Genomic DNA, 11,234 nt, shown 5'->3' on the forward strand with positions numbered 1-11,234 from the left:
TCTCGCCGCTCTCCCCCACCCTGTCTCTTCATGTCACACCTGCCAGCGCCACCGGGCCGTCCATGCGCCGCGCAGCGGGGCCTTTCCATCTCTAAGCCCTCTAGGACACAGAAATGATGTTTCAGGATGCTGAGGTTCCATGTACGAGCCCGGGATGGGCTGGCCGTAGGTGCCGAGCCAGCGGCGGCGCCCGGCTTCAGAGGCTGAAGCAAGCGGCGTAATTCAAGCTATAGGTACGAGCCAGGAGTACGAAACAAAACCGGCCGGAATTCTACGGCAGGGCTTCTACGGTTACTTCCACTCAAGCCCTGCAGGGACGTTTATATACGCTAATTAATTAGCCCCGGCAGCATCGCTGGGGACAGCGAGAGCTTCGCCCGGGTGGGTGAGCACCCGCCCAGCACTGGCATCGCCGCCGGCTGCCACCCCGAGCCAGACCGAGGCGCTAAGGGACCGGGGGAGTCGCGGGACCAACAAGTCCGGAGGTAAAACTCGCAGGAGATCGGCCAGGATTTCTCCTCCTCTCGACACCGGCACGGCACCGGCAGAAGCGACAGCAGGACCGCCCTCCTCCCGGCCCTCGCTGGGGACGCCCCGCATGCGCAGGCGGAGCCGTAGAGGGGAGGCAGAGCGGGGCAGGCAGCGAGCGAGCATGGCCGCAGCGGGCAGGGTGCTGGTGTACGGGGGTAGAGGGGCGCTGGGATCTCAGTGCGTGCAGTACTTCAAGTCCAGGAACTGGGTGAGCGCCGGGCCGGGGGTGGCGGTGCGGAGGTCCCCGCCGAGGGGAGGGCTGCTCCACCGGGGAAACGGCGTTCCCGCGGGGGAACCAGCGCCGGCGGAGCGGCCGAGCCGCAGGGCAGCGGGTTCCGGGGAGCGGGTCGGTAACGCGCCTTCCTTTCGCCGTGGCAGTGGGTGGCCAGCATTGACCTGGCGGAGAACGAGGATGCCAGTGCCAACGTGGTGGTGGGGCCGACCGACTCCTTCACCGAGCAGGCCGAGCAGGTAGGTCCGTTCGGACCCGGGAGGCCTGAGGCGGCCCTGTGCGGGCGAGGCTGTGGCGGTGAGGCATCAGCCGCTCACCTACCGCTGCAGCAGCGAGGAGGGCGGCTGCTGCCCTGGGACTGATCTCGGGCTGCCTTTGGGCTTAGGAGTCCGGCGGGTCCGGCTGCAGTGCCCTCAGCCTGGAGATGTACTGCTTGGTGCTGCTTTGTATTTCTAATTTCCTTTTAACTGCGTGTGTCCGTCAATGTGCAGGAATTGAGATTTTGGAGGTTCATCATATAAGGCAGTGTTGCATTTGTTTTTCTTGGTGACTTGAAAAGTCTCAGACTGAATCAGGTGAGTCTAAAGAAGATGGATTAGGGAATCTTTTCTCATGTCCTGACTCTTAAATGTGTTGTGGGTAGCTGGAGAGTATGTTTCAAGTATGCAAACCCTAAGCCCCCATGGGATCCCTAGACAGTGTGCTGGTTTCCATAAAGGTAAATATGGGAGAATCCAAGGTAGCGTGAAAACTTTTGCTTTATTCTTAGGAGATAAGATTTACTTTTTAAGTTTTAACTTTTGAACCCATTTTTGTTACTGATAATTCGAATCACTAGCCAGTATGCTTGCTTTATATCCACACAACCCTTAAGGATTTTAAAAGGCAATACAGAATGTCTGCAATGTATGTGTCAGTGCTGCACCTTTGTGCAAACCACTGGATTTCTCTTCTTTTGTCGAGAGAGGGGTTGTTTGATTTTTCACTTTGGCAGGGAAAATTCATAGTCAACAAATTAATTGCCAGCCATGAAGTCTTGTGTTTGAAGAAGATACTGGATAATTAAAAGTATACAAACTCAAACTTAGGACCAGGTTCAAACTGGTAGTTGTGGCCTAAATAGAAACAATAAGAAGGCTAATCTTTAGTTGTTAGGTTCTTGCAATATCAAAAGTGACACCAGCAGTCCTGGTCAGACCTGGTGTTTCATTTCTCATGTTTAACAGCACCATACCCAGAGAGGATCCTGTCAAAAAGTAAGTCTCAATCAAAAAAAAACCCTTAACAGTACAAGTAAGGGTCAGATATTTCAATCCTGTTCAGTTCAGTTATATCCAGTGGCATCATGCACTCTACTGTCTTGACTTTCATTGGTCTGACTTTCATCTGTAGTTACCTTCCTACATAATTGTTTTATTTTGAGGTCGTAGGTCATAAATGTTCATTTTCTGCAGCTCTTTAAATTGCCGTGTGCTGTTACTTAGCTACATAACTGCCAAGAAATAGCTTCAAGGCAGTCCTGACATTGATTCCTTTACCTTACCAATCCAGTGTTTTCAGTGTGTTTTTGTTCTGTGTTTTGAAGGTGACAGCAGAAGTTGGAAAACTTCTTGGTGAAGCAAAGCTGGATGCAATCTTGTGTGTAGCAGGAGGATGGGCTGGAGGCAGCGCCAAAGCTAAATGTAAGCTAAATGAAATCTGAGAGAAAACCTTAGAAATTATGGTAATAAAGATATTGGAGATCATCCTCCTTTCAGTGCAGAAGAGGACATGGGGGGACAAGTACAAAATAGTTCAGTCATAAGACATAAATTGATGTTTTTCCTAATGTGGAAGCAGAAAATGGTAGAAGAGGTGTTTTTGTAGCCCTGCTGTACTCTGTGTGGCAGTAAAAATAATGAGACTTAGAAATCTTACATCTTCTAATTAATTTCACAAATTCTCTTCCTAATCAGCTTTATACAAAAACTGTGATCTGATGTGGAAGCAGAGCGTTTGGACATCAACAATTTCCAGCCACCTAGCCACAAAACATCTGAAAGAGGGTGGCCTCTTGACTTTGACGGGAGCTCAAGCTGCTTTATCTGGAACCCCAGGTAAAATATAATGCATGATAACTGCTGGGACATCAACAGTTCCAACTTATCTGTTACTCTGAGCATTCTCATTTGTAAATCAACATTTTCACTCCCTAATTTCTTGATGTTTACTGCAAACAAAATTGCTGCCAAAATACTTAGTGTTAATTTACAAGTACAGTACAGAATCTTGAAGCTGGAGTGCAAATAGATAGAATCACTATTTGAGTAATATTTGACATGCATTGGTGAAATGTGCTTGGCTAATGTATGATACAGTCAAAAAGAAAGTTTGGAGACTAATGAATAGAAGCACCCAACAAGCTGTCAGTGCACTACTTGAATACAGTTAAATCTCCTCTGTGTGTTCTGATAGGCAGAGTCCCTAACTGCCCAGTTTTTCTGTTGGCCGTGACTCAGCTGCTTCTGTTGAACTGTGGTTGTCCTGGTCATGTTCTGATTCCAGTTCACCATTGCTTCAGACAGAGATAAGCTCGTTGACCTTTAGCTTTGCCCTCCACTAGCTGTTTAATGTGAGACTGATTTTTTTTTTCATCTTGTTCCTCACCATCTTGGTCTGCATGGAGGAAGAAATCTGGGAGCAATTTAAAATTGAAGAGGATAAAACCCAAACAATACAGACCACAAGAGCCCACAGGCAGGGAGAGGAAGGTTTTTGAGACTCTTTCCCAATTTTTTATTTGTGTGTCTTCAATAGGATTTTGATGAGACATAGAAACGAAAAGTCTAAAATGTACAAAACTTAAAAATGTTCCTGAAAGCTGTGTCTGAAACCGTTCAGGAAAAACATGCTGTATTTTCTAGTTAATGATTTATCTGCTGTGCTTACAGCTGCATCTGGCATAGTCTGAAGATAAAAGGATTATTTTATGAGAATAAGCAGAGGAATACTTTACTGTGTCCTAACTGACCATATGCAAATGAAAAAATTTCCAGTTCTGGCAAACTTTCCTGTGTGCTTTTGGGAGGTAGGGATTACAACACAGGAATCACAGTGATGTGCTTTCATGTTTTGAACTAGCTGATTTCAATGAGTATGGATTTCTCTCTAAAACAGCAGTGCTTTGGGCAAACATATGCAACTTATTGACATCAGGAAGAATTTGGGAAGAGTTGTTACTCAACTTTGCAAATAAGACTCGTTAGGCTTGTTACTACTAGCTGTTATGGAAGGAGCAATCTTTTTCATGTTTGCTGTTAGTGTGATTTCTCTTTTCCTGTGTGAAAATGTTGACTTGCATAATGCAAACTGAAGAATTTTGAAAATCATATAAACAGTTACAGAAGCAGTCTGACAGTGATGGCTAAGAAATACGAAAGCAAGAGAAGGTTTAAGACTTTGAATGTCTGACTTAGACAAGACAAGGGGAATATGATAGAGAAGCAAATATTTTTCCCTAACAGTACAATATTAGCTATTGCTGCCCATGTCTTGTACCTGACCAGTGTGTCTTATGCTCTCAGTCCTGTTGCTCTTACACTGCTAAATACTCTTTGCCTAGAAAACAACAGTGATTAGGAAAAAGTTTTACTTGCAGGTTATTTAATAATTTGCTACCATGAGAGGGCTTTTGGTAGTTTTCTCCAAAGGTCCTGTCAGATGTAGGCTGCTGACCAAGTGAATTACAGTTCTGGAGTTTGAGTTCTGTATCTCTTCAGGTCCAAACCTGCAGACAGCTTAGTCATATTGAAACTCAAAGCATCATGCCTTACTGATGTCCATAAACGTTTTCATACTTTCTCCGTTAGATTTGCAGGGTAAGCACTGTAGGTCCCATCCTTCAGGGTGCATTTGGGTGTATTAACTAAAGGGGCTTAGCTCAGTAAGCTGCTTGTTTCTGCAGTGTTGAGTAAACTGAGTTCTGTGAGAGTTCCTGGATGTATAGTAAAATCCTTTTGGTTTTTTTTCCTTTTTTCTTTTAATATGTATGTTTTCATGTCTTAAAAGTCTGATTCTGTCCTGGCCATGGTAAGTGGTCTTAATGTTCTTCAAATAATCTGAGCTTCTATCATACTACTGATGATACTAAGAGCTGTTTTGGTTGTGTTCTAATCTGCCTGTTTTTAATTGTCAGGGATGATTGCCTATGGCATGGCCAAAGGAGCAGTGCATCAGCTTTGTCAGAGTTTAGCTGGTGCCACTAGTGGCTTGCCATCTGGTTCTGCTGCTGTGGCCATCTTACCGTAAGTGGTTGCATAGCTGCCTCTGTCTGTATTGTTTTATGTAATTGTGGTAGTTTGAGCTTTGAGTTTAGGAGCTGAAATGAAAATAGATATAAATTCCTCCCCCTGCACCTCTCCCTTTTTCCTCGGCAGGGTGGAGAGAGAGAAGAAAGGGAAAAAAAAGGGTAGGGGAAAAGGAAAAAAAAAATTGTGAAAGAAAGATTCTGAAGTCGGTTTGGAAGTAGGAGGAGTAAATTTTTTTTTCTTTGTTCACAAAAAGGGAAATGAAAAAAAAAAAAAATTTTTATATATATATATCAGTAACAGGGGGGGGTTCACAGAGGTGAGGGATGAGGGTAAGTGGGAAAAAATATATACAAAACCAAGCCTGGATGGCCTTGTGTTCCCCTGGATGTCGGTGGATTCAGCTGAGAGAGAGAAAGGGCCCCAGCCACGTGGTCGGGTGCAGGAGACAGCAACAGCAGCAGAAAATCCTCTCGAGCAGACGAGGCAGGAAAAAAGGGAAGAGCAGCGAGATATCCGCCCTTTTTATAGGCTTGCTGGACAGGAAGGGGAAGTGGAATAGACCACCTCTGAGTCAGGGGACCACCTTCTCCCAGCAGGGGAGGGGCCAAGCCCTCCCCAGATGAAATTTCTTTTGTCTACCTGGGGCTGGGTTCTTCTCAGCCCCATCCAGGATGGGTGTGCCCCAGCACAGTAATTACTGCTGTAACTTAGTCAAGTGGATGTGCGAGGGATGTCCTGCTTACAGTTCATAAATAGCCTGTTGGACCTACTTAGGGTTTCATCGAGAAAGGTTGCATCTTGAATATACAAACAAAATGATATGCAAGTCATCCTAAAAATGAAGATCTCCTTTCCTTTGCAAAACAGCAGTGGATGTTAGGATTACAATTGATTCACTTCTAGTTTAGCTATAGCCATGCATTAACCTGTGATTTATTTATTTCCAAGTGTAGACAGAACTCTGAAAGCGAGTTGAGCAGTTCAGCACAGTTTTACACTTAGCTATGTGGTAATAATAAAGTAAAAAGATGACAAGTTTTGATTTGGTTAAAGATGTGTCTTCATAAGGTGCTTCATATTTGTGATCAGTAAATTTAGGTTACTTTGAGGATCTGTGAAAAGAAAAAGTTTAGCTTGTGTTTGCCTGTCACAGCCTTCTTTGTGATGAGGAAAGCTAGCAAAAAGTGGATGTCCTAACAGGTCTTCGTTGTGCCTAAAGTTATCAATTCTACTGCAAAAGTAAAGTATTTTTCTTGACAGGTCCCTCCTTATCTAGTTCAGGACCTAAAACTTAAGGCTAAAGACTTTTATACAGAGATTTGGAACACTGCCTGAATTCTGCCTGCTTTGTTTTGCTTATATGCATGTTCTTCAGGTCAGAGAGCAATGGCATTAAAAGTGTTTGGATAATTCCTGCCACCTTCTCCAGAGCTTTACAGACAGGCAGACAGCAAGATCACTGCACTTACAGTTTTGCATGAGAACTATGCTCTTGAGTGAATTTAGGAGAATGTTTATACCTTAAATTCTCAGCAGCATCTCAGTGAGGAAGTTGTGACGCATTCTTCCTTTTAATATCATTGTGTAAATATAAGCAAAGTCAAAATTTCCTCTGCTTGTGCATTTGTCTGCATTTGCAGCTGGCATGAGGCTGTTGGAAAGCATGGATGTGGTGCCTGTGTGCTGTGCAGTACAGGTGAACAGGCATGTTGCTGACAGTTCCTGTCTGTCTGAGAGAGACTGAAGGGAGCTGTGGTTTAACTGATTGCCCTAATGGGCTGGATGTTGGGAGTGAGTCAAGAAGGTGAGGGTTTATACATTAGAGTCTTTGATGTACATTGAAAGTGATGGGTATCTGATGTTAACACATGTAGGGGACGCAAGGGTAATCCATAGCATGTGGTAAAAAGTCAGGCATGTGTTACAGCACCAAATAGAAGCAGGTGGCACTCATCAGGGACATGATGTATAAATAAAAGGCTTATCTTTTTAATCACAGGGTTACCTTAGATACAGCAGCAAACAGGAAATCAATGCCTGATGCAGATTTCAGCTCCTGGACACCCTTAGAATTCATTGTTGAGTGAGTATCTGTGATGACTAAGCTAGCTCCTCACTGTCTCTCCCTACTGTTGGCAGAGTAATTGGTTTAGCAACTATTGTAGCCATAAATCTGTGTTTCTGATATATTCTATAAAGGCAACTTCAATAGCCTCTCCTTCATTTTTTAGTTTTCTTTTTTAAACTTGTGAAAAAACTTTGCCACTTAGATGTTTTAAGCTCCTTTGGGATGTTCTGAGAACCATATGTAAGCACTGTAAAGCCCTAAGGATTTCTCTGAACCTCAGCTCACCTTCTGAGGGTCTGAATCCAATGATCATATTGCTGGTTTACCACAGACATAGAAATCACTAGAGATAGAAGCAGGAAAAGAAGGAAAAGTAGTGGGTTTTCATTGTATGCTTTCCATCAGTGTACCTGTGGTAGTATTTATTTTTTTTCCTTCTCCTCACCTTGTTTTATCCTTTTATTTTCAAACAGAACATTTTATGACTGGATAACAGAAAAGAATCGACCAAACTCAGGGAGTCTAATCCAGGTGATAACTACAGGAGGGAAGACTGAACTAGTTGCAGCAGCACATCTTTGATGTCAGTCACTTAAGACAGTGGAACTTCAGCAGAAGAGAAGCTATGGAAAACCTGTCTGCAATATAATTTGGGTAGTCTCCTGTATCAGTGATTGTAGTTATGTCCTCAATGGAACCAGCTTTCAAGTAGTATTTCTGTGCTGTTGTTTGTGAGCTTTCAGCATTTGTTTACCAGCAAGCATCAAGTATTTGTTTCTAAATGAAAGTTGCAGGCTTTCAAGTCGGTAGATGTCTGAGCATTATCTGTTTCATTAACCTCCTTTCTCTGAAAGGAGAGTTGTGCTTAGTTGTCATGTAATCACATGCATAATGGCTGGAGGTTTTTCCCAGTCCGAAAGTGGTTCCTGGCAACTTACTCTGTATGTCTCAGTATTCTGTCTGTCTGAGAATATAATCCTGTCCCTGTGTGTTCTGTTGGCTGTAGTTACAGGATACATTGCAGTCACATACAACATCCTAGTCTTGTAATGTTTTCTTTTGTGAATGTTCCACTGGAGGTAACAGAACTGTGAAGAGATTGCTCACTCGAGAAGGAGTTCCTAATTTGCCTTACATTTTCTAAGATGCTATCAGGCCTACAGCTGTAGGGTAAAGCAGTCCTTCTGCCAAAGGATCAGTGTGTCTGTGTTAGTCATGACAGTTCTTGACTTTTCTGAAAAGCCAAGTGATGTAAAGAAGCACTAGGAAAAGCATATACACTCTTCTATTTGAATATGGAACTTGTTGTGCTAAATAAATGTCTCTCTTATGTACTGGACTGTCTCCATCACTGTAATCCAAATACCTGGCTAACATTTTGGTCAGTTTTCCTGAGCTTGCACTTTGGTTATGGCAAAGGACTCGAGTTTTTACTTTTTTTGTGGTCATGCTGCGTAAAATACAAAGAGCTCCTAGCCATGCACAGAGGCAGGCCTTCAGCTATACCAAGGTGTTGCTATCCTACTATGAGCTCCCATAATGTGAAGGCTTCCTTTTGCCAAGCTAGCTGAATATTCCAAGTTGCTTTCAAGTTGAGTTGTGTTGTCTTGCAAAGATCTATTGACTTGTGTCCTGGAAGCTCCCTGAAGAGCAGATCAAACTCTTGAATGGTGAAGGGATTCAAGATGTGCACTTACACATCTTGCTTTTGAAGATGCTAACTGATTGTACTAAGAGATCAGTGAGATCTGGAGAAAATCAAAACACAAACCATGCCACACAGATCAGCTCTGCTTTTACACTCTGGTCTTGTTTGTGCTTAGTGTTCTGCTTTCAACAGGTGAAGCAGCCTACCCCTTCTTCTTAGAAGCAGGATCTGGCCTGGCCTGGGCCAATATGCCTTGGAAAAGTGATGCAATGACATGGAACATCCATAGGTACCTCAAACTTGTGTGACTGTTACAGGTGACATCAGCTGCAGCTGTACAGAGACTAAATACAGCTCCGTCAGAGTGCCAGGACAGGTCTGTTCTGCATGAACACTTTTTTTGTCCTACAGCTCTAGAAAAAGTAGCTTTTAATAAAGCACCAGTAAGTATAAAAGTAGAATTGTACTGTAGAGTATCATTAGTACAGTTGCAAACCCAGACCTCTGAATACTGGGCAAGAAGCTGGTCTCAACATTTTGGGTGTAAGTGGGTGAGAACCTGAGCTGGGGGTCAGGCTGAGGTCACCAACAGACCTGGGTATGTTTCTGTCCCTTTGCAGAACCTTTGGATCATTGCAGGCCTCAGTCTGAAACGTTTCCAGATTTCATGTATTTGTCCAGTAGGTTTAATTAGTTTTTCAAAGTTACATTTTTGTGGAAAAATGAGTTTTCTACCACTTAGCTAACATCAGTTGCCACAAAATGAAGGTTTGCAATGATTCTCTGCACCCATATTTGGTACTGAGACTGAGAGCCTTGGGGCTATTTAGTCTGGAGAAGAGAAGACTGAGAGGGGATCTCATCAATGTGTATAAATATGTGAGGGGTGGGTGTCAAGTGGAGGGGGCTAGGCTCTTTCTGGTGGTTCACAGTGATAAGACAAGGAACAATGAGTTCAAACTTGAACATAGAAGATTTCACCTCAACATAAGGAGAAACTTCTTTACAGTGAGTGTGACAGCACTGGAACAGGCTGCCCAGGGAGGTTGTGGAGTCTCCTCTGGAGATTTTCAAAACCCACCTGGATGCATTCCTGTGTGGACTACCATAAGTGATCCTGCTCTGGCAGGGGGGGTTGGACTGGATGATCTCTTGAGGTCCCTTCAAACCTCTGATATACTGTGATACTGTATTCCAATATGATGGCAGCCAAGTCATGCAGCAGTTGCAGTCCTACATTAACCCAGAATTGCACTTAGAAGCTGTGTGTTGAAATAATTCATTATGATGAAGAGGCACAATGACTTGGGTTTACCAGTGGAATGAAAACCACCACCACAACCAAAAGTAACATTTATTATCTTATTTCTTCTCATATTGGCTCACTGGAAGCAAACAGATGGGACCTGTACTAGCATGCAGAGATGCTTCATGCTAATCCTTCTTAGTGCTGAACAGGGTGAGAAGTAGGCAGACCTCTGAAAAAGCATTGCAGAAGTCAATAGCAAACGTCACTTGAGATTTAGATCCCTGTCAGACGCTGTCATTGCTGCTCACCCTAAACGCCCTGCTCTGAAGCATTTGCTGTTGTACAAACACGGTCACTCTCAGCAATGTCTGCGCGGGCTCCTCAGAGACAGGATCTCAGACTCCCACCGCTGCGCTGAGGCGGAGCTTCAGGAGTGCCAGTAGAGGGCAGAGACTTCCAATACATTGGGGAAGATTGCTCTGCTGCTGGGAAGAGGGAACTGTTCGTGCCACAGCCTCTTTTTCCTTTCTTGCCCACAGTCCAAGCGTTCTGGCCTTTTCTACACCAAGCACATGCAGTCTGCTATGTTTACCACTCCGAGGTATCATCTCATCTGCTTCAAGCAAAACAACCACGAAAGGGAAAAATGACAATACACACACACAAACCAACAGCAGCAAAGTGAAAGAAGCCAAGGCTGAGAAGGGAGTCGCACGGCAGGGTGTAGCATTACTGCTGACGTTAGCAGCCAGTGGATTGGTGATCAGTGTTCTGTGGCACAGCTTTAAAGTCAGTTTGCTGGCTGCTGGCCAGGTGCCCGTGGCACAGGGCTGTGGGCAGCTCCTGGGTGGCACTGCAGCAGACCCTAGTACCCAGCTTCTGTAGCTGCTGGTCACCAGAGTCAAATAAATGGGTGAAGTCAAAACAACAGAGGGAGATAAAAGCATCTTTCAGAAAAGAGGAGTTGAATTTTGAAGGAAGGCAATAGTTAATTCTTTCATGAGGTTCTGATACCTTTGGGAATGCTTTTTAAAATTGCCACTCCAGCGGGGACTGAATTTTCAAATTAACATCTCCTTAACTCTTGTGCTTTCAGTTAGTAGGCTGCCAAAAACACTGAATTTCAGATAAGGGGATAAAGCTGTTTTCCCAACTTTTGGGTTGCACTTAAGTGAGTTAAGTCAATGCTTTCTATTCAGAAAGAGATACCAGGTGCT

The 11,234-nt window shown here is 44.0% G+C and overlaps 1 protein-coding gene across 1 annotated transcript; it reads left to right on the forward strand.

Annotated features, from left to right (window-relative positions):
- Positions 1–652: 652 nt before the first annotated feature.
- QDPR (quinoid dihydropteridine reductase) lies at positions 653–8,426 on the forward strand. Its single transcript, XM_054391582.1, has 7 exons — positions 653–739; positions 910–1,002; positions 2,349–2,445; positions 2,719–2,859; positions 4,938–5,046; positions 7,052–7,135; positions 7,594–8,426. Exons 1-7 carry the CDS (start codon positions 653–655, stop codon positions 7,700–7,702), a joined length of 720 nt encoding a protein of 239 aa, XP_054247557.1. The 3' UTR covers positions 7,703–8,426.
- Positions 8,427–11,234: the final 2,808 nt, after the last annotated feature.

The sequence above is a fragment of the Indicator indicator genome, chromosome 23 (assembly GCF_027791375.1).
Source record: "Indicator indicator isolate 239-I01 chromosome 23, UM_Iind_1.1, whole genome shotgun sequence".
Lineage (NCBI taxonomy): Eukaryota > Metazoa > Chordata > Aves > Piciformes > Indicatoridae > Indicator > Indicator indicator.